Raw genomic sequence first — 23,400 nt, 5'->3', positions numbered from 1 at the left:
ACTGTAGATTGTACGCCTATGGGCAAGGAGGGTGATCCAGTAGGTTGCCCGGAGTTATTATCGGATACTTCTAACATCGCTTTTTTCCAGCAGGGTAGTAACTGTTCTCCTATGGGGTCAGGTGTCTCCGGTTTTTCCAGCTGTTATATTGCCAGTTGGAATATTGCGGGTATTAGGTCCAAATCAGACTGTCTGGGTTGGACTGAATTTTTAGCTCTCTTTGATATTATCTGTTTACAGGAAACCTGGTGTAGGGACTTTAAAGGATATAATGGTTTTGTCTCTTACCAGATACCTGCTACCGGTTCCCTATCGGGTAGAGCTAAGGGGGGCCTTTTGATTTCGATTTCTGTCCAAACTCCTCTGCTGGTCAAAAAATACGTACAAGTTGGGGTTCAATCCCAGATTTTATGGCTGCACAAAACAGGAAGTAGGAATATTCTCTTAATAAATTTTTATAACAACGTTTTTGATGATACTAGGGATCAGGTGGTTAGAGCATTATCAAGTGCATTGGATGACATCCTTAAGGATTCCAATGTAATCTTTGATTTGTTCATGGCAGGGGACTTTAACGCCACTACCTGCCCACTCTCAGATGTCAATGTATGTGGGGTGGTGGACTGTCATGGAGATGGGAGTCCCCCATTTTCAACATAACTATTCTGGAGATGCCTTAAACAGTCTCCTTGACTCACATAACATGTATATTATGGTTAACGAGAAAAATGAACAGGAGGAGATTTGCCCAACTTTCATAGGCCGGGGAGCGAATTCTGTTATTGATTTTATTTGTATCTCCTCGAGTCTTGAGGCCTGTGCTATGGCACCTAAAGTTATAGATATCCAGCTTAGTGACCACAATTGCCTGATAGTAGAGGCCATGCTATGGGAAAACAAAGGGACCCGCATTCCGGGGTGTATTGTTAACAACATTGAGACTGTGCGCCCTAATGGCACCAGACTCGGGTGGAAGGGGGATAAGGCTGAAATCATGTCTGATTCAATCATCACTAGTTGCCTGGCAGGTATTACAGGGATCTTAGACAATCAAGGTACCACTGGCTCTATTGCGTATTTTATTGGTATTAATGCGGTCATTGACTCTAAGCTTACTAGTACACTCAAGTACAAGGAGGAACGTCTGCGGGGGTGGTTCAATTCAGCTTGTACCCTGGCCCTAAAGGAACTAAAGTCCGCTTTATCAGCTACACCAAGAGATAAGGGTTTGGTTGTAGATCTTAGAGCCAGATACAAAGAAACCCTTAAATGGAGGAAATTGGAACTCCAACAGGAGGCATGGGACAATTTGACCCTGGCTGCTGAATTGAATAATTGTACCCTGTTTTGGAAAACAGTTAATTCCCCATTCCTCAAAGATGATAAAATCCCTGAATTAACTTCCAACATTATGAAGGAAGAGTGGGTCTCTCATTTCTCTAAAATCTTTGATTCGGACAGTGCATCCAGGGATATAGGGGATAGGTGGCCGCATACGCCACTGAATATCACCGTCCAAGAGGTTTTAGATAGTATAAGGGTCAGTAAAGGAGGAAAAGCACAGGGTCCAGACGGGGTACCAATCGATGTTTATAAATTGGTCCCTGAAGTATGGGGGCCTTTGTTAACTAATATTTTCAACGCAGCAGTCCGTAATGAGGTGCCCCCAACCTGGGAAGAATCCATCCTAATTCCAATATTTAAGAAAGGAAACCGAGGGGACGTTAAGAACTATCGTCCAATCTCCTTGTTGGATTCTTCCGTAAAAGTAATGAGTAGAGTGCTTCTAGTAAGGTTGGAAGAATGGGCGGAGGATAATGGCATTCTAGCAGAGAGCCAGTTTGGGTTCAGGAAGGGACGTGGTACGATTGAGCAGTGTCTAAATTTAGACCTGCTCATAGGTAAATATACCTTGGCAAAGACTGGCACTATTTATCTCTGCTTTGCGGATTTGAGTAGTGCCTTCGACCTGGTGGACCATGGCATTCTCTGGGCAAAGCTAATTGAAATTGGGGCACCCAAGGGCATTGTGTTCTTTCTAGCACGTCTTTATGCCAAACTACGTGCTTGTGTCCGTTACGGTTCCAACGGGGAATGTACAACTAAGTTTGTGATCTGGCGTGGAATTAGACAGGGATGTGTGTTGGCCCCACTGCTTTTTACCCTTTTTATCAATGAGATTGATTCTTTTCTCAAATCTCTGGCAGTGGATGCTCCCAAAATGAATGAGGACAACGTCCCTGTGTTACTTTACGCGGATGACGCGGTCCTAATTTCACGCACCCCAAACGGCCTTCAACGGCTGATGGATGGCTTTTCGCAATTCATTAAAAGCAGAAAGTTGGTGTTAAATAAATCTAAAACCTATGTTATGGAATGCGGGCGAAGGAACAGAAAGAAACAGTTCTCATTTTTTATAGAGGGACAGAAGGTCCAGGCCGTTGACAATTTTTCGTACTTGGGGGGGTCACTTTTTCAAATAATAACATTTGGGCCAATGAACATAAGAATGTCCGGGCTAAGATGGCGAGGAGTGCTCATGGAATTTTCACAATGGCTACGAAACTGAGAGACAGGCTGGTCCATGACATGCTTAAAATTTTTCAGTCCCGTTGTGTCTCGATTGCCTTGTACGGAGCGGGCATTTGGGGCCACGCCCCGGCAGGGTCTCTTCAGGTTGAGGAGAATGTATTCTTGAAGAGACTTTTGTGTCTGCCAAGGTCTGTTTCTAATGCTTTAGTGCACAATGAACTGGGTATTCACCATCTTGCCGACTTGATCCTCCTTAGGCCACTGATGCTATGGCGTTCCATTTGGATAAAAGAGACCTCATTGTGCAGAGCCATTATTTCTGATTGCCTCCCTTTGGACCATCATTTAAAGATCCCATTGTTAAAGTATATTGTGGATAATTTTCGTGAGATCTTTAACATTAACATCATTGCGGATCGATGTGGGGCTACTGAGCTGTCTGAAATCTAACTTAAGCACTGTTTTTTACAACCGCTTTCCACCAGGAGGCATCAAAATAGCTCTGAACTCTCATCCTGTGTTCTTTATCACGATTTAAATGAATTTGTGGGTTTCCAACCGTATTTGTCACAAGTGACCTGGAAGGCACATCAGTTTGTGTTGGCTAGACTTAGAACCGGAGTAGTCCACAACCTTGTTGCTTTCCCCTCTCAGCATTTACATCCTGCTGGCCCTTGTCCGTGTGACAATACCACCCCCCAAAGCACTGTGCACTTTCTTTTGCTCTGTCAGCTATACAAATACCTGCGGATTGCTTATTTGAAACCCCTGTTTGCTAAATTTGGAGTCAGGACAATACGAGACTGCATGAGCTTGCTTTTTAACTTGCATCACCCCGACGTTTGTTTTTATATGGCTACCTTTCTCCTTAAATCAATTAATGCAAGGAAAAGTATGCTTTTTTTAACCTTTTTAAACTGTTGTATCTCCTGCTTTTGACTGTTGTTTTATACTGTTGTCTTTTTATGCTGTGCTTTCATAGACTTGTCTTTTGCTCCGAATAAAGCCTTATGAAATGAATGACTGAGTGTGCCCTGGACTCCTGCCAGTCAGGTGCCCAGGCCTATGTTCCTTCCCTAAAACACAAAACCCAAATTGGCAAACCCTGGCCACATGTCAGCCCCTGGTAAATGGTACCCTAAGTACCCAGGGCATTGTGACCAGGGAAGGCCTCTTAAGGCCTGCAGCACTCATTGTGCCACCCTTGGAGGCCCTGTACCCTTACACACACACACACACACTGCCCTTGCAGGCTGGGTGTCTGGGTACAGGACAAAACAAAGAACCGACATGGCACACATCCTTGTGTGCCATGCCCATCACCTACACTGCCATGGCACACATCAGCCACCCCTCTAGCTGGGTGCCCTATGCCAGTGGTGTGGGCACAGGAGCCCTGTGCCCCTTCAGTACCCAAGTCCATTCCTGGGCACGGTAAGTGCAGTGCTGCCATTTAAGAGTACATGGTGCTGAGAGCTCGTCAAACACGAACTCCCCAGCATCATAATGGCAACACCGAAGACCGAGCAGTTTGGTATCAAACTTCTCAGCACATTAAACCCGCACTGATGCCAGTGTGGGATTTAATGTACCAAGCACCCCAGAGGGCATCTTGGAGATGCCCCCTAAAACCTAACCTACAATCCACGTCTGTTCTGAGGCAGCCTAGGTTGCCACACAGCAGACATGTTGCTAGACCCCTGGGTAGGAGAGCCCCTGCTCTCCTGGGCCTGCAACAATGCACATCCTGGGCAAGGTGCTAAATCTCCTCCCCCAGGATGGGCAGGGGAAAGCTTCAAAAGCACGCCGCCTCTGTGCGCTTCCCCAGGCCATTGCAACCCCCCACTCTGGCGGGAAGCTTGGCCGGAAACCCCAAATAAGGACAGGAGATGTGCCAGCCTGCCAACCCCACGCCTCAGGTGGTGGAGGCGAGGTGAAGCACATCTCCGGTCTCTCGCCATCTTGAAGATGGGAAGCCCTGCCCAATCAGATACTGCCCCCCTCCCACAGGAGAGAGGCAGGATAGGGGGTGTACCCACCCCAGGGCAGGGACCAATTGCCCTTCACCTACCTGTAACACCCCTGAATCTAGTATTTAGGGGCACCCTGAACCTTCCTTTTCCAGATTCCGAAATCCGAAAAAGAGCTAGAAAAAAGAAGACCTGCCCTGCAGCTGCTAAGAAGAGGAAGACACCAACTGCTTTGGCCCCAGCCCTACCGGCCTGTCTACCCTCCAACCTGCTCCAACCCGGCATCTCTTGTGGCCAGCAACCTCACAAACCCCGGAGGACCTGGCTACCTTTTGACTCTAAGCCCCCTGGGACTCCCATGAGTAGAGGCTCTACTCAAAATCTATTTCTAATCCCTGGCAGCAGCCCGGAACCGCGAACCCAGCACACTCTGCACCTGCCAAGCCTGGCCTGTGCCGGAGTGATCGAAGACCACGAGTTCGACCCCACGGCGACTGTGACCCCGAGTCCGGCACCCAAGGACTTCCCTCGACACTCCTGAAGAAGCCTGCAGCCTCAGAACCAGGTGCCCCCCCCAACCGCGATCAACAGAGGGTAAGATTTCCCGGCACCAAAAGGCCCCGCGGCCCCCTGTGCCCAATCCCAGGGTACCTACCTATCCTCCAACTACCCCACTTACCTCTCGAAGTGGTGGTGGCACCTGAAGAATCTTAGTCCCCGAGCTTGCAGTCTTTTTCTAAACCGGATCTTTCCCATTGAAATCAATTGAGCGCCCGAAGGCTCAAAAGCACTCTGCACCCAGCCGCCCGAGTGGCCTTGGCAGTGCAGCCTCTACACCTATCTACTTCCCCACTTGCACTGAGCAAGTGACCAGGAGCCCAGCTCCCATAGCCGCGCGGCCTGCTAGTCAGCAGCCACCAACCAAGGCCCCCCTACCGCTGATAGGATAACATTGGGCCCAACTCTCTCTGCACCCGGCCGCTCCTGTGCCGCTGAGGGTGAACCAACTGTACCTACCTGACCCTGGAACCCCCCCCCCCCCCCCCGAGTCTATGCCCAGAACCTCAACTCTACCAGTCGAGTACTTACCTTTAAACCGATAACTCCATCCTCTCCATGGGGTAACATTGACTGGTTTTTCCTGAAATTTCTTCTAAGTGTGGACTTTTCAAAACTTAAAATATTCACCAAAAATCAGCCGAGTAACAAAACCGAAAATACTCACCTGCTCTTAGGTGAGCTCCCAGTGCTGGATCTTGGTGCCCAACACTGACAAAATAGTTACAACTGTACTTATCAGTAACCCAATTTTCTCCCATAGGAAACCATTGACTGTTTTTCTGTGAAATTTCTTCTGTCAATTTCTGCAAATGTTAAATATTCTTTAAAAATCGCATAATATCTGAAAACGTAATTACTTACCTGTTTTGGATAAAGGTCCCAGTACTGAGTCTAGGCACCCAGTACTGGATTACAAAAGTAACGAGAACATACTATAGCTGCAACTTGCATTTTCTGCCATAGGGAATCATTGACTGTTTTCTATGAAATATTTAAGTGTCAACTTTTAAAATAGCTAAATATTGTCTAAAAATCATCACAGTAATTAAGTTGACTTTTATCACTTGATTCCAAGTACTGACCCAGGACTGAATCTAGGATCCAGTCCTGGAATTCCAAAAGTAATCCTAAAAGTAATCTGTTGCAAATAACTTGCAACTTCCATTGAACTCAATGCATTATTGTGTTTAAAATTGTGGTGCCTATTCCAACCACTTGTTACTTTCTACAAAAGTCAATTGCATATTGCAAAAGTATCTATATAAAGCATCTCATTCTGAGAAAGTATATTTTAATACCTATTGTTGGTTCTAAAATAAAACGAGCATATTTTTTTATATATAAACCATTGGTCTAGAGTTCAGTTATTGAGTGTGTGAGACCATTTGCTGACTGAGTGTGTGCAAGAAATGCTTTACACGGTCCTCTGATACTGCCTTACTGCTCGACCAAGCTTCCACTTTAGAGAGTAAGGTTATATCTAACTTTAGCCTCTGCCATACCTCTGGGGACTGTGGACTCTGTACACCCTGTACCTATTTGGGAACAGTATATACAGAGCCATTTTCTCACATGCCATTATGGTGCTGTGGAGTTTCTAATGACAACCTCCCAGTAACATATACTCTTAATGGCATTACTGCACTTACAATGTCTAAGAGCTGGTTTAGACACTGTAGGGGTACAGGACTCGTGCACCTATACCTAAACCATTGGTATAGTGCACCCAGCTAGATGGGTGGGTTGCCTATGCCAGGGCAGTGAGTTGTAGACATGGCACACAGCGATGTGTGCCTTGTCGACTCTTCACTTTGTTCTGCATCAAAACACGCAGCCTGCAATGGCTGTATGTGTAAAGGTACAGGGCCTCTAATGGTGGCACACCAAGTGGTGCAGCCCTTAGAGGCCCTCCCTGGGCACCCATGATACCTTTTACAAGGGACTGACGTGTCCAGAGAGGTGTCAATTGGGGGTACAAGGTATAGTTTTGGGAAAGAACACAGGCCCTGGGAACCTGATTGGCAGGGACCCAGGGCACATAGTCAAAGTGCATCAGTAGTCTGGCAAAGTGTGTGGGAGTGGGGGGGTTACTGCAACAGAAAACCAGTTTCCTACAGGAACCACACCAGGCGGGTCATATTTCAGGCGACATCTCCAAGATGCCCCCTGAGTGCATTTTACATTAAATCCAACACTGGCATCAGTGTGGGTTTAATGTGCTGAGAAGTTTGGTACCAAATTTCCCGGTTTTCAGTGAAGCCATCAGGGTGCTGCGAAGTTTGTAATGACAAATTCCCAGGCCCTGTACTCAGAATAGCGTCAATGCACTTACAATGCCTGTGAATGGCTCTGACTCTGTAGGGGCATATTGCTCACGCAGCTATACTCTCCTGTGGTATGGAGCACCCTGCATTTAGGGCTGTAAGGCCTACTAGAGTGGTGACTTACCCATGCCACAGGCAGCGTTGGTGGGCATGGCACCCAGTGATGGTTGCCTTGGTGACCTTTCATTTTAGTCTGCACCAAACACGCAGCCTGCGATTGCAATGTGTGGGTGCTATGGTGGGAGGTCTCTGATGGTGGTATAATACATGCTGCAGCCCTCAGAGTCCCTCTCTGGTCTCAAGGCCCTTGGTACCAGGGGTACCTTTTAGAAGGGACTTGCATGTGGCCCAGAGGTGTGCCAATTGTGGCAACAAAGGTACCGTTTTTGGAAATCCTGATTGGCAGGGACCCAGGACAAACTTGATCAAGTTGGCTTCGGATATCTGTCAAGAAGTTAGGGGGTAATCATGAAAAAGGGGGCACTTCCCTATAAGATTCCTCCATGTTTTTGTAGGGAATTAGCCTTCTATGGTCAGGGTTATGCCCACATCCCACAGAAGTTGTCATATTGAGGATGTAGACACCCTGAGATAGGTAGCCCATTGATTGCAACATGTCACTCCTCGTAAACCCCGTTAATTGAGTATTTAGGTGGCACACCTGAACCCAAGAACTTTGATTCAACAGAAGGACGAAGAAGAGTCTCTGCCTGGCGAGAACTGCAGAAGAACTTTGGACTTGGTGCAAAACGTGCTGTCCTCGACAGTCGTGACAGTGACTCATCTTGCAAGCTTGAGAACTACTAAGGCCTTGGGTAGTCTGCCAGCACTTTGAAAATCAACTACAGTTTCCCTTGGAGTAGAGTATACTCCCCTGTAGTCCATAGGCACAGACAGGCAGAGTCTTGTTTACTGTCTTGCAGCTCCCCGATCCGACGGACGGTGAAGATGACCAGGAGAGTGTACTCATGATCTGGTAGGTCAGATCTGTTTCCCCGCCCAGTGTAAAGGCACCAGGACAAACCAAAAGCCAATCTGCACTAACCCGCGGGGTAATGGACTCCCTGCACTAAACACAGGCCGTGAGTGTCCAGTCCGGACGCTCATTGCACCAGGACAAAGCCACAGTCTATGGATGTCAGCATCACTGAGACCCACTTTGAGAATGGCCCAGCTGCCTTGATTTCTCTTCTTCCAACTGTTTTGTCTTTGACCACGATGTGCATCTTTGCGCAACCAGCCCAGCTGACAAACCCCTCTGCTCCCGAGCCCTCTGGCCTGTGTCCCGACGAACCAGCTGTGCACCCATGCTCCAAGTCCCCTTGTGCAGCCTCTTTTCAGGTGGCCCACCTTCACCGTAGCTCACAGCTACCAGCCACACCAGCACCCTGTTCCCAGTAGAACCCGGGTGGTTCCTGAAGAACTGCTGCTGATAATACTTTGAACCGTGGCCCACTACTATTCCGATTCCAGAAGGTACACCGCTGAGACTGACTGTACCCATCTTTTTGCATCTTTGACTTTTCCACTCCTAGGAATACATTGTGCGTAAAAGCACTCTGGTTTGAACGTTTACGTACCTGTAAATATTTATTTCAGAAACTACCTTGAAACGAAGTTCTTGAGTTTAAACATATATAAAAATAACTGTTTTTAGATCTGGCGCCTGCGTTGCAGTGCGCAGCACTGCTTGTGCTGCGAGAGACCTCATGTTGGGGGTTTTAAAATGGACCTAGGAATCGCTCACGCTTGTGCGTGTGCTTTTTTTCCAGGGTCAGGTAGGTACAGTTGGTTCACCCTCAGCAGCACAGGGGCGGCTGGGTGCAGAGAGAGTTGGGCCCAATGTTATCCTATCAGCGGTAGGGGGGGCCTTGGTTGGTGGCTGCTGACAAGCAGGCCGCGCGGCTGTGGGAGCTGGGCTCCTGGTCACTTGCTCAGGGCAAGTGGGGAAGTAGATGGGTGTAGAGGCTGCACTGCCAAGGCCACTCGGGCGGCTGGGTGCAGAGTGCTTTTGAGCCTTCGGGCGCTCAATTGATTTCAATGGGAAAGCTCCGGTTTAGAAAGACTGCAAGCTCTGGGACGAAGATTCTTCAGGTGCCACCACCACTTCGAGAGGTAAGTGGGGTAGTTGGAGGATAGTTAGGTACCCTGGGATTGGGCACAGGGTGCCGAGGGGTGCAGGGGTGCCTTTTGGTGTTGGGAAATCTTACCCTCTGTTGATCGCGGTTGGGGGGGGGGGGGGCACCTGGTTATGAGGCTGCAGGCTTCAAGAGTGTCGGGGAAGGTCCTTGGGTGCCGGACTCGGGGTCACAGCCGCCGTGGGGTCGTCCTCGTGGTCTTTGTTCACTCCGGCACAGGCCAGGCTTGGCGGGTGCAGAGTGTGCTGGGTTTGCGGTTCCGGGCTGCTGCCAGGGATTAGAAATGGATTTTGAGTAGAGCCTCTACTCATGGGAGTCCCGGGGGGCTTAGAGTCAAAAGGTAGCCAGGTCCTCCGGGGTTTGTGAGGTTGCTGGCCACGAGATGCCAGGTTGGAGCAGGTTCGAGGGTAGACAGGCTGGTAGGGCTGGGGCCAAAGCAGTTGGTGTCTTCCTCTTCTTAGCAGCTGCAGGGCAGGTCTTTCTTCTAGCTCTTCTTCGGATTTTGGAATCTGGACTCTGGGGAAGGAAGGTTCAGGGCGTCCCTAAATACTAGATTTAGGGGCGTTACAGGTAGGTGAAGGGCAGGGACCAATGGGTCCCTGTCCTGGGGTGGGTACACCCCCTATCCTGCCTCTCTCCTGTGGGAGGGGGGCAGTAGCCTAGTCCTGATTGGGCAGGGCTTCCCATCTTCAAGATGGCGAGAGCCCGGAGATGTGCTTCACCTCGCCTCCCCCACCTGAGGGGTGGGGTTGGCAGGCTGGCACATCCCCTGGCCTTATTTGGGGTTTCCGGCCAAGCTTCCCGCCAGACTGGGGGGGTGCAGTGGCCTGGGGAAGCTCACAGAGGGGGCATGCCTTTGAATCTTCCCCCTACCCATCCTGTGGGAGGAGGTTTAGCACCACGCCCTGGATGTGCATTGTTGCGGGCCCAGGAGAGCAGGGGCTCTCCTACCCAGGGGTTAGCAACATGTCTGCTGTGTGGCAGCCTAGGCAGCCTCAGAACAGACGTGGATTGTAGGTTAGGTTTTGGGGGCATCTCCAAGAAGCCCTCTGGGGTGCTTGGTACATTAAATCCCACACTGGCATCAGTGTGGGTTTAATGTGCTGAGAAGTTTGATACCAGACTTCAGTCTTCAGTGTTGCCATTATGGTGCTGTGGAGTTTGTTTGACGAGCGCTCAGCACCATGTACTCTTAAATGGCAGCAGTGCACTTACAGTGCCCAGGAATGGACCTGGGTACTGTAAGGGCTCCTGCTCCTGTGCCCACACCACTGACATAGGGCACCCAGCTAGAGGGGTGGCTGATGTATGCCATGGCAGTGTAGGTGGTGGGCATGGCACACAGGGATGTGTGCCATGTCGGCTCTGTTTTGTCTTGTACCCGGACACCCAGCCTGCAAGGGCTGTGTGTGTGTGTGTGTGTGTGTGTACAGGGCCTCTAAGGGTGGCACAATGAGTGCTGCAGCCATTAGAGGCCTTCCTTGGTCACAAGGCCCTGGGCACCTAGGGTACCATGTAAACCATTTACCAGGGTTTACATGTGGCCAGGGTTTGCCAATTTGTGTTTTAGGGAAGGAACATGGGCCCTGGGCACCTGATTGGCAGGAGTCCAGGGCACACTCAAAGTACATTCAGCAATTCAGCAAAAAGTGGGGGAATACCATGCAAAAAAGATGGCACTTTCTCACAGTTTATAATGCCTAATTCTGACCAGCTGGGAATGGGAGACTTTTTAAAAAAAGAAAAAAAAGAACTTGATGGGCAGTAAGTGCTCCTTCATTGGTTCCACGGGAAAAATGTTGAAAACTCCTTGCTGGCAAACTGCTTCGGTCGCAATTGAATTGGAAGTCTCCTGCTCTATCTTCTTAGTGTTCACTCTTGGCGGGTTTTTTTCTTTTCAGGTGCGCGTGGACAGCTACAACTACACAGGCATGGGCAATTCTACTAGCAAAAAAGATGCACAGAGCAATGCAGCGAGAGACTTTGTCAACTATCTGGTGCGCATTGGAGAAGTTAAAAGTTCAGAGGTCCCGACATTTGTGGTGAGTGGCTTTCATTTACAGTGATCAGACTGTACATATTTGGAAGTCTGTCACTTGTCCCGTGCTGGCTGTTTGTTGTTTAGGCCCATTATTTGCTTGCTTAGATGGATGTGCTGCTTTTCCTGTGAGTGTCTGCTGCGGTCAGTCATTGCCTCTTCTCTAATAGAAATGAACTCCCATCATTTCTCCTACAGCCTGATCAGGAGGATGTTTTAGAAAGTTGTTTCTTGAAAAGGCAGCTACTGTGCATAGTGGCAATAGCTGAAGGCGCATTTGAACCAGTGGGGATTGCTGTTACTAAGTTTAATGATTCTTTCACGTTATCTCTTAAACTGACCACTTAATCTCTTGATGCTTGGGATATTTTAGGTTGTTGAGGATGAATCCACCGTCTGTGTTCAGTAGAATGCCACTTTTTCGAAACGGAAACCATGGGAAGGGTGCTCAATGTAAAACTACTGTGTTTATGCTCGTAGTTCTTTCTACTTGGTGGGAGACAGTTCCTACATCTGCATAGGGTTTAAAGAACGCTCTATGCTTTATCAGATACTTTTATTTTATTTTCAGCTTCTCAGCCCATTTAGTGTAAACTATTTAACTGAGATGGAAGGGAGAAGAATGGGATCAGTGTGCCATTATTTCAAAGGCACAGCAGTCCTTGGTTGGCTGTCATAAGGAGCGGTTCCCAGAATGAAAGAGAGCAGATCATGCAGTTCAGATAGACCATGCTTCTCCAACGTGCAGCTGGCGAGCTTCTGCTAGCTCTCCAGCTACCTCTAAGTAGCTCTCCTGTGTGCAGCCCAGCCTACTAAGTTAGCTTTTTGCTTTGCTGGATTAATACGTGTGCATCAATTATAATGTATGTGCTCCAATATTGAAAGATGCATATTTTTCAAAACGCACATGCTGAAGTTTGGCGAAAAATGGTTGAATTACTAAAATCTATTTAAAGCTGATATTTGACTGATATGCCATAAGGCATTGGGGAGAATTATTACTAATATTATTACCTTGCTATCCGAGGCATCACAGTTATGACTGATGTATATTACCGATATCGAGGCATTTCTCCGTGACAAAGCCTTTTTCCATTACTTGTGGAAACGTTGTCTGATGTACTGTGCTAGCAATCTTGCCTAGGGTGGCCACTAATATGATTGGGTCAATACTGGCCATTATTACAGCACTTATCATATCAGTAGCTCGGAAGGAATTTCATTGAACATAGGTTTTCCTTATTACAGAAAGGGTTGGAGACTCCTGAATTAGACTTTCCTCCCTATGTGTTTAATATATATAATCCATTGTTTGTAAGGAGTCATGATGAGTCCAGGAATTAGTGTGCCAAAGAGACTCGTATGTGGCATTTTCTCTGCTTTTTTGTGGGGGTGTTAGTTGATGAACATTTGGACTCTTGATCATTTACTGTGCCCAGACTTCTGCTGTCGCTTAAATGAATTGTTCTTTTATCTGTAGGTTGGGGAGGGACAAGGATCTGGTGTTCCTGCTGGGGGGTTTGAAGGATCTTCAGGGCCCCTTCCACCACACCTGACAATCAAAAAGGAGACTGGTAAGCAGAGATGTGAATATCTAAGCTTCATTGTGCAGGGTGAAATATGCTTACCTGATAGACTTAAAAAAAAAAATTATTCATTCTGTCTCCCGTTGATAATCTTGATCTTTACATGGACCACAATTTGGCTTGCAATAGTGGTTAAAACTGAGATGGAAATAAAAAGGTTACTGTTCTAATGTCCTCTTTTGTCCACACTATGGGTTTGAGCATTTCCTTCCTTGGAAAGGTATTATGAAGCTACTAATGGTGTAGCAGCCTGACTGGTAAGAAATTAGTTACTTATCTGTAACTCCAGTTCTCCAGCGTTTTCATATATTCTCATGCTTGAAGTACTCCCTGTCATCAGCCTAGGAATCCCCAGTGATATCAAAATAGCAGTACACAGTTAAAATGGCCGTTGGAGTTAATAACCGTGTTTGTTCAGTAACCCATCCATCTTACTTAAGGCAACTTTAACTTCAGTCACACGTGACTACAATAGCAAATCAGGCCTACCTTTATTGTAACTGGTTTTGGAGGACTTCCTGTTATACTTCAGTGCCGGCTTCCATGTTCACATCACAGCAGTAGTGCTTGGTGAACGTGTGCCTGCGTCTCCAATTAGCTGCACTATAGTTGTCTTGCAAGAGTGCAGCAGTTGTAGCCAAACTCTGTGTAAAATGAGCACTCTGTCTCCTGGAACGGGTGTGGCTTTGTTGTAGCAGAAGGTGATACAGGCCAAGAGCCAACATGCGACCCGCCTGTTTTGGACAGGGGTCAACCCCTTTGTGGTTGGCTGTAGGAAGTTCGCTCTTTTTATATATAGGACAATGCCCCTTTTTAACATGGTCACCCCACTTTTTGCCTGGTAAATGTGATTTCGACTGAAAGTGCACCGGGGTCCTGCTAACCAAGTGACAGAGCTCTTTCCCAAATGTAACTCCCGAGTAAATGGTACCCTGGTATTTAGGGCCTGAGGTACTAAAGAGGTCCCATAATGGCTGCAGCATGACTTGTGCCACTCTAAGGGACCTCTCAACAAGCACATGCAAGGCTGCCATTGCAGGCTGCGTGTTTTGTTGTAGATAATGGTGATAACACAAAATGTCACACATCCCTGTGTGCCATGTCCCTAACACTGCATGTAAGATTTGTAGGTCACCCCTACGGTTGGCCTGAAAGCCCTCAGGCAGGGTGCTGAATATTACATATGAGGGTTGTAGGAAAGTGCCCCTTTTTGCATGGTTACCCCATAACATTTTGCCAGATAGCCGATGTACTTTGACTACATGTGCCCTCGGTCCCTGCCAGTCGGATTCCCCGAGTCTGTTCTTTCCCTAACCTGTACAATTGTTTCCACAATTGGCACAACTCTAACCTACCTGTAAGTCACTTATAAGGGGTACTTATGGTACCATGGGCATGGTAGCCAGGGAAAGGCCTCTAAGGGCTGCAGCATGGATTATACCACCCTCCAAGACCACTCTCATGCACCACTGCCATTGCCGCCTGTGTGTTTTGGAGCAGCTAAAAGTGAAGAGTAGACATGGCACACATTCCTGTGTGCCAAGTCTGCCCAGCACTGTATGAGGCCTAGGTAAGTCCCCTTCAGGCAGGGTGCGCTATACCTCATGTAAGGACCTAGCTGCATGAGCAGACAGGCCCCTGTAATATATATGGCCATTCTTAGATATTATATGTGCACAGTAAAGCCATACTGAGTATATGGTCTAGAAACTCGTGATTACAAGTTTCCTAGCACCATAATGGCTTTTACGAATCCTGGGATGTTTGGTATCGCACATCTCTGACTGATAAATCTGCACCGATTCCAGTGTCAGATTTATTATCCATTGCACTCAGGGGTCCTTTCCAGAGGGGACCCCTTAACCAAACCAACCACTTGTGGACCCTTGACTGGTGAAAACCAGCTTGCCCACACCAGACCGGTCCTATGGTGGGAAACTTAGGTCCCAGTAACAAAGCCTTTCCTGGGTGGAGGTATTCATACCTTCCCCGGGTCAGGAAGGGGAGCTTCAAAGGCAATGCCGCCTTTGCAAAGCGACCCCCAGCCTCTCCTGCTAGCAGGAGCAGGCCCCCTTTTTGGGCAGGACGACGGACTGGAAGATCAGGATAGCCCAGAAGGGGGGCCCACTTCTGACAACCCCACCCCTTAGGTGGGGGTGGACACTGAAGAGTGGGCTTCCCATCATCTTGCAGATGGCAGGTACCCTCAAATCGGGGTCAGTGATTGTACCCACTCCCCCATGTGTGGGTGAGGGTGTGAGAAAGTGCCCTCTTTCTGCATGGTTGCCCTCACTTTTTTGCTGAATTGCTGATGTGCTTTGACTGAGTGTGCCCTGGGCTCCTGCTAATCTGGTACCCAGGGCCTATGATCTTTCCCTAAAACTGCATTGAGGCCTAAACTCAATTGGCATCTTTGGCCACAGGTCAGCCCCTGGTAAATAGTACCACAGGTGCCCAGGTCACTGTGAGACCACAGAAGACCTCTAAGGGCTACAGCACTTGTACCGCCCCCTTACATAAACACACTGCCTTTGTTCTGCACCAAAACATGCAGCCTGCAAAGCGAAGAGTCGACCTGGCACACATCTGTGTGCCATGCCTACAACCCACTGCCCTGGCATAGATTAGTCACCCCTCTAGCTGGGTGCACTATATCAGTGGTGAGGGTACAGGTGCATGAGCCCTGTACCCCTACCGTGTGTAAGTCCATTCTTATACTTTTAATGGCAGCACTGCACTTACACTGTCTAAGGTGCTGGGAGTTTGTCATTACGAACTCCACAGCACCATAATGGATACACTGAAAACTGAGTTTATCAAGCTTCTCAGCACATTAAACTCACTCTGCCAGTGTGAAATTTTAATTAAATATGCACACAGGGCGTCTTAGAGATGCCCCCTGAAAACTAACCCACCACTAGTCTACAGACTGAGTGGCTGCTTTCAGCTGCCACCACCAGAAATGTTTCTGGACCCCTGGGTTGAGAGCCTACAGGTCTCTGGGGCCTGAAACCATGCACATTCTGGGACGAGGTGCCAAGCCTCCTCCCCCAGAATGGGCAGGGTTCACAAAGGGGAAGCTTCATAGGCTTTGCCGCCTTTGTGAGCGTCCCCAGGCCACTTGCTGCTTTCAGCAACTGGTCCCCACTGGTTCTGACCCCCACTTTGGGCGGGAGAACCAGCGGGAAAAACAAGTGAGGAAGAGAGGTGTGCCCACCTCTGCCAACTCCGTCCCTCAGGTGGGGGAGGCGAGGTGAAGCACAACTCGGTCCTCGCCGTCTTGAAGATGGGGGGACTCAGCCAACCAGGGACAGGCTCATGCCCCCCTCCCACTGGAGGGTGGCATTATAGGGGGTGTACCCACCCCAGGGAAGGGACCCTGTAACGCCCCTAAATCTAGTATTTAGGGGCACCCCTGAACCTTGCTTCCTCAGACAAGAAGAAACTGCAAGGAGGAGGAGAAGGACCGAACAGCCGTGCAGCAGCTAACCAGAGGAAGACGCCCACTGACTAGGCCCCAGTCTCCACCTCGAACCTGCACCTGCCAAATCCCAGTGTGTCCTGTAGCCAGCAACCTCAAACCCTGGAGGGCCTACCTGCCTTCAACTACAAAGACTTTGTCTCCCGTGAACACTGGATTTTTTCACTTACAACCTCTGGCCGGACACCGAATCCGCCCCACTCTGCACCCGCCGTCCATGAGCTGAGCTCAAGTGGGCAAACACCATGAGGAGGTCAGCCCGGCGATCCTGACCTGATATTCGGCAGCCTAAATCCAGAAGGTCTCCCCAACCGCAATCAGGATCTGGTAAGAAGATCCAAACCCAAGTTGCACCCCTGCACCTGACGCCCCACAGACTTGGGTGCCCAAACCGGGTGCCTAACCAACTCCTAACTTCCCAACTTACCTCTCGAAGTGGGGGTCGCACCCAGAAGATCTTCGTCCCCGAGCCTGCATTTCCTTTGCTAACTGGAGGTTCCCCAATTGAAACCAACAGGGTTCCTGACTTTGAAACCGCACCCGGCGCCCTAGTGCCGCTGAGGGTGCACCTTTGACACTACTTGGTTTCCCCATTTGCCCTGAGCTAAAGTCCAGGAGCTTTGCTCCCACAACCAAGTGGCCTGTCTGCCAGCAGCCACCAACAGGAGGCCCTCTATCCCCCCATTGGATAATATTGGGCCTCAGCACTCTGCACCCGGCCGCCCTAGTGCTGCTGAGGGTGTAATGAGAGTGCATCCTTGACCCTGGGGGAACCCTTGTTCTAACCCCAGAAGCTCAACTCCAAAGACCGATTACTTACCTGGTAACTGTTAACTTAATCCCAGTGTGATATCTAGACCTATCACACGGAGTAGAAAAAGTAACGTAAAAGTAACTTACCTGTACTTCTCATTGCAAAATCGATACAAAGTATATGCACAGCATTTCACAGTATTGCATCACCAGTAATACAAACTAACCATTTCAAAATACATTACAACTGCATTCCAAACTGTATATTTACTGCAAAGTATTTCTCAACTTACCTGTGCCAGGCTTGCTTGGTTCTAGGACATAAAATAACTACAAATATTTTTAGACAAAACCAATTGGTCTGAAGTTCAGTCTTTGAGTGTGAATCATTTGCAGATTGAGCTGGTACAACAAATGCCTAACGCTGTCCTCTGATACTGCCTTACTGCTCGACCACACTACCGCAAATAGAGAGTAAGGTTATATCTAACTGTACCTCTGCCCACCATTGGGGTTCCACTGTACTCTGTGCACACTATACCTCACTTTTGTATAGTGTATATACAGAGCCGGCTTCCTACAGAGGGCACTAAGTCGCCCTATGGTCAGCAGCTCAATGGTTACTACCTTGAGACCCCTAAACCACCAGTAAGTCTCCTAAATATAGTATTTAGGTGCACCCTTGAACCCAGCTCAGCAGTTCCTGGCATCCTAAGAGTGGCGAAGAAGACTCAGCAGAAGAACATCCAGGTAACCACTGCTTTGGCCCCAGCCAGCCTGCCTGCACCTTTAAGAAACCCCTGCAGCATGACCACTTCAGCCTGAAGACCAGCTACCTCCAAAAACCCTAGGAGGACTCATCAGCTTTGAAAGACTCAAGACTCATGAAGACAGTGTCTCTGTCTCCAGAAAAGAACTCCAGAACCCGGCGGAACTGTGAAGACTTCACCTTCCAGACCTACCTCTGCACCAGACGCCCGAGTCCAGGAGGCCCACTGGTCCTGAAGAGGTCGCCCAGCAGTTTCTAGTCCAAATCCATTGAGGGGTGACCTCTCCCAGTCTTTGTAAACGACCGCGACCTGCCTGGCAAGAAAAAAACCCGACATGACAAGAAATATCTGCATCCTCTGGCCCTGCGTCCTGGTGACCAGAACCAACGGTGTCCCAACTTCGCCTGGCATCTCAGCTTCCACCGCCTTGAGCCTGAAACCGGAACAGACTATATCCCTAGGGTAACATTGACCACCCGATGCTGTGTGAGCACCCAGCCACCCCTGTGCTGCTGGTGTGGTAGTTTTGGTGCTGCCTAGGGCCCCCCCTTTGTACTTACCTAAACTCCTGAAGCTTGTCCTCCAAGGCCGCTTTAACTGCCCGTGAGCTGCCTCCAACCGATGTGCCCCTAGTCCCCATTGACTAGCATTGGCACCCTTCCACTTTGCACCTTGGTTCTACTCCCATAAGGAACACACCAAAAGTCGTTGTGCCTACCTGCAATTGCGAACTACTTTTTCCCCGCAGGATTGCATGGTGAAAAATGTTTTAAGTGTTGTCACTGCAACTAAGTAACTAAGTGAAGTGTTTACAAGTCAGTTGTCCTGCGTACTGCAGTACCTAAACTGTATTATTTGTTTGTTTTTGCGCCATTAGAAAAGTAACTGCAAAGTAACTATAAAGTAATCTGAAGTAATTTCAAGTATTCTAAAGAGTTTATAACACATTTCTATTATGGAAAATAATTTGTATGCTTATATAAAACCAGTGCACACCGTATTTTGAAAAGTATTACTGCTTTGAAAGTATCACTTCCTTGCAACTAAGTAATTCTGGGTTCTAGTTATAAAATTACCAAGTAACAACTCTTTATACAAACAATTGGTCTGGATTCAGTCTTTGAGTGACCTCATTCCTTGGCTGACTGTGTACAATAAATGCTCAACACTAACCTCTGATAAGCCTGACTGCTCAACGACACTACCACAAAAGAGAGGTAGGTATTATCTACTTTAGCCTCTATCTATTCCTGTGAGGACTCACTAGTCTCTGTGCACACAATACAAAGCCGGCTTCCTACAAAGGCATACCTGCATGAGCAGATATGCCCCTGTGCCGGTCAGTCCTATTACCGCCAGTACAAGTGACATGGGTAGCCAGTTTAGGGCAAGTGCTGGTCACTGGTGAAACAGAGTTCCCCAGCTACATGATGGCTTCACTGAAAATAGGGATGTTTGGTATCCCTATCGCATTGGTAAACCTACACTGACCATGTCGATTTTCCAATATATGCACTGAGGTGCCCCCTGAAAACGTACCAACCTCTAGTGTCCTTGCTGAATGGTTTCTGCCACCCTAGCTGCTGTTCTGACCTCCTAGGGTGAGGGGCTTTAAGTCTCTGGAGACCCAGAACAAAGCGCCTATCTAGGAAGAGGGTGTAACTCCCCCCCCCCCCCCCCCCCCCCCCCCCACAGGATGACTTGCTGATTAGCCTCTTTGGGCCGGCGAGCTTCAAAATATGTTAATCTGGCTCCCCCTTTTTTTTTTTTTTTTCTGTGAATCTAGTGCACTTTTTTCCAGCCTTTTGATATTATTAAATTTACCAATATACTAAGAATTTGGGGTACTTTGGAAGGCATTTTGACATTGGCTGGGTTTTGTGGAAGATGCTCATTATGGAGACACTGTTTAAGGTACATAACTGGGTTTTATGTATATTGAGTAATGCAGCCCAGCATGTAAGATGAGAGCCAATTGCTTCCTCCTTAAGTTCCCGCTTGGTTTGATTATTTTGACCTGCTCTCGGGTCTTGTGGAGGAGATACTTGAAATCGTTTCTCCAACACCATCTCACTTCTTTCCTAGGTGAGCTTCCAGTTGCTTCTGGATTCGGAGGAGGTGCTTCTTGGGAACGTGGTGCCAACCTGAAGGATTACTACAGCAAGAGGGAGGAGCAGGAGAATGAGGCGGTATGGTCCCAGAGGGTATCTGAATTTGAGCGGGGGTTGTGCTTTTACTGCCATTTATTCAGAAAGCTTTGAGCAAAGTTTTTACTTTCCTCAGGTGTCCAGCACTGCCTGCTCGTTGTCTGGGGATTTTTTGTGCCCTTGCACTCTTTACGGCCATAAAACAGTCACAATTACTTTATGACCTTTTGTGAAATTGGGTGTTACCTTAAAGGGGCGCCTTAGTGGAGTGTAGCAGTGGTTCACCACCCATGCCGAATTGAGGTCACAAACTATTGATTAGATGCCGATCTGTCAAAGCTGTGGTAACCTTTAGTAAAAGATAAAGCGATTTGTGATCGCTTGCCTATTGAGAATGCTAGCTTTTTGTAACTGGAGAAGCATGCTCCTGCATTTCCCCCCCCCCCCCCCGATATCTTGCAGCATTCCATTTCTCCTTTCTGAATGCAGCCCATGTCTTTGGTCAAAGTCGACACCCCCCCCTCCTATTGAGCATTACATGTACATTAAAATAAATTTCTCTTATCTTTACTCTAGCCATTGTGTACATGCTGAACCACTCAACCTAGGCCTCTGCACCAAATGTGATGATGACCTGCATTAAGTGCTCTAACTACACCCGTGTAGGCCTTAAGCCCCCTACAATGTCTTTCATCTAAACTAATGGTATCCTATGTTGCGTGAGTGTTACTCTCCCATGGTTCTTGATTATACACCCTATTGTCCAATAAAATCCTTTAGATAGTAGGAATTTGGTTTGGGGTTTAAATGTTGATTGTTAAGAACCATATCTTAAGAACCATATCTTAAGAACAGCGGAGTCCTGATTTCCTCATTGGATTACACCAATCTAAATGTAGGGAAACGATATGCAGACCTATTCAACCAAATATCAGTTTCTGTCCTATGAGCAAGTTAGGTTATTGACCTTAGTGCCAGCATGATTTTATACCCCAAGCCTCCATGATATGGTATAATTGTGGCTACATGTACAATATAGTTAAGTTCTTGTCTGGCCGGTTTAAAGTTCAGCCAGTAAAAGTCTTCAGATTCTGTTATGGTGCAGATTCTAGTCCTTAATATGTCAGCAAAGCAGAAACTGTTTCTTTAAAACAAAATGTACACTTTCACTTTCAGACGCTGGAGTCAGAAGAGGTAGATTTGAATGCTGGTCTCCATGGCAACTGGACTCTTGATAACGCCAAGGCTCGTCTGAATCAGTTCTTCCAGAAGGAGAAGACCCAAGCCGAATATAAATATAATCAAGTTGGCCCTGACCACAACAGGTTTGCTAGAGTCGCCTATTTCATCCTTCATTGACTGCAGTGGTTTACCTGGAAGAAGTCTATTTTTCCTGGGCCTCATATTTTTGGGGCTTGGTGAACAGTTAATGGGTCCGTGTTTGTCATATAGAGTTTGTTGGATGGAAAGCAGTGATGCCTGGTACTGCTCTTCAAAGTGTCCGCCTGAAAACCTTAATGTGACGTTCTGCTTTGCAGTCTAATAGTCCTATTAAAAGCGGGCAAGTCTGGTAACTTATTGAGTCTTTTATGCGGAAACTGTGGTACGGTCATGCCAACACAAGTTCAAGGTGGGGCTAGTGAATACTGGCGTCCTAGTAGACCAGAGGGCTGGCATGTTGACAATACTGGTTAAGTGGTGATGGATAGTAGTCCTGACAATACAAGTTTATTGAAAATCAGGAAGTGAATATTTACCTCCATTTACAGCGTAAACATGCTATTCACAGTTTAGCAAGCGTACTGCACCTTTTGGGGCTGATCCCACTGCACTTTATCTATTCTGGCTTTACCCAGCAAGTTGTATTTATCCCTACTGGTTACTGATACTGAAGACTTATTGCTTTCAGGCCAGCATGTAAAATGTAGGACTCTTGGCAGTGAAGGTGACAGTATGTTTCTCAGCCCGCTTGTTACTGTTAAGAGCATTCCAAGGACTAGAGCTTACTACTCCTCTGAAGGCTCGCACTGATTTCAGATATATGCTGAGTGAAAGTAACTGAATATAGGGTAGTATAAAACTCTTCAAAAAAGTTCCTTGTAACTCAGTTTTCCATAGTTATTACCCTTCTTAGATCCACATGCTTCCTCGTCTGGCGATAAAGAATATATTAAGCATGTAAATCTTTAAAGGTCAAACGCTGGCAAATTAGTGGTTTAATGAGCTGTACTATATAGGAATCCCAGAGTGTAGCCGTCAACGGCACATAGACTAATTATTCCTCGCAGCAGTTTGATGTTGCTGATATTTTATCTTCATGCAGACAAATAAATCCCAAGGCAGATGTGTTTGGTGAGGGAAAGGGTCTGTGCTTCGTATTGGTACACACCTTACAATGGATAGGATGGTGTTGCTGGACATAAAATGTGAATCCCAAAGGAGTATTGAGCCTCTACTGCACATGAATCCCCAGATGATTGGATGAGCCCCAACATATTTAAGTTCCATGGGGGAGCCTGTACAAACACCATGTGTGCTTTCTGCGCTCTTACTGCAGGGCAGTGTACATGGTGGATCTGAAGTGCCAATAGATTGCAAAAGATGAACTTCTGAGCTACGTAGAAAAAAAATTGGGGGTTTGTTAAGGGGAATCCGGTGGTGACATCAGAAATCTGCCTTCATTCACACATGTGATTGCGCTTAGGCAGGACTAAGCAATCCCATGGCTGAACTCTCTGATTTCTGGTGTCACTCTCCCTTGCCAGGTAGTGCATTGATTGGCGAAATTAAGGCTGGCTGAGAAACATACTGACCCCATCGTTTGCACCAAGGAGCAGGGGAGCACTGTGCCATAAGGTCAGTGGTGCAGACACAAAATTAATGTTCACATTTGTTTTTATTCCACAGTCCATGAAGCGCCTTTTCTTGGGTAACTGTAGGCTCCTTTTGGAAAATGCTTCCGTGATCATTAAATTAACCTGTTGTGTTTGGTGTTTGTGTGTTGTTCTCCTTGCCTTATTGTTTAGTTTCTTGCACAGCTTCCCCATTTTTAGCTTGCTTTCATTTTTAGCTTGCTTTCAGTCCTTGCCCAAGGCAACTC

General features: G+C 47.6%; 1 protein-coding gene across 2 annotated transcripts in view; it reads left to right on the top strand.

Annotated features, from left to right (window-relative positions):
- DHX9 (DExH-box helicase 9) overlaps positions 1-23,400 on the top strand; it is a 219,692-nt gene that overhangs the window by 5,156 nt on the left and 191,136 nt on the right. Inside the window, exons 3-6 of one of the 2 annotated variants that reach the window (XM_085601733.1) lie at positions 11,427-11,567; positions 13,044-13,137; positions 20,239-20,342; positions 21,477-21,625. In XM_085601733.1, coding sequence (XP_085457859.1) covers positions 11,427-11,567; positions 13,044-13,137; positions 20,239-20,342; positions 21,477-21,625 — 488 coding nt within the window. Of the gene's footprint in view, positions 1-11,426; positions 11,568-13,043; positions 13,138-20,238; positions 20,343-21,476; positions 21,626-23,065; positions 23,157-23,400 lie in introns of those variants that run through there. The other variant, XM_085601735.1, reaches the window with a different exon arrangement.

This window comes from Triturus cristatus, chromosome 4_2 (assembly GCF_964204655.1).
Source record: "Triturus cristatus chromosome 4_2, aTriCri1.1, whole genome shotgun sequence".
Taxonomy (NCBI): Eukaryota; Metazoa; Chordata; class Amphibia; order Caudata; family Salamandridae; genus Triturus; species Triturus cristatus.
The sequence above is the reverse complement of the archived record's forward strand: the minus strand, read 5'-3'. Positions and strand labels throughout refer to the sequence as shown.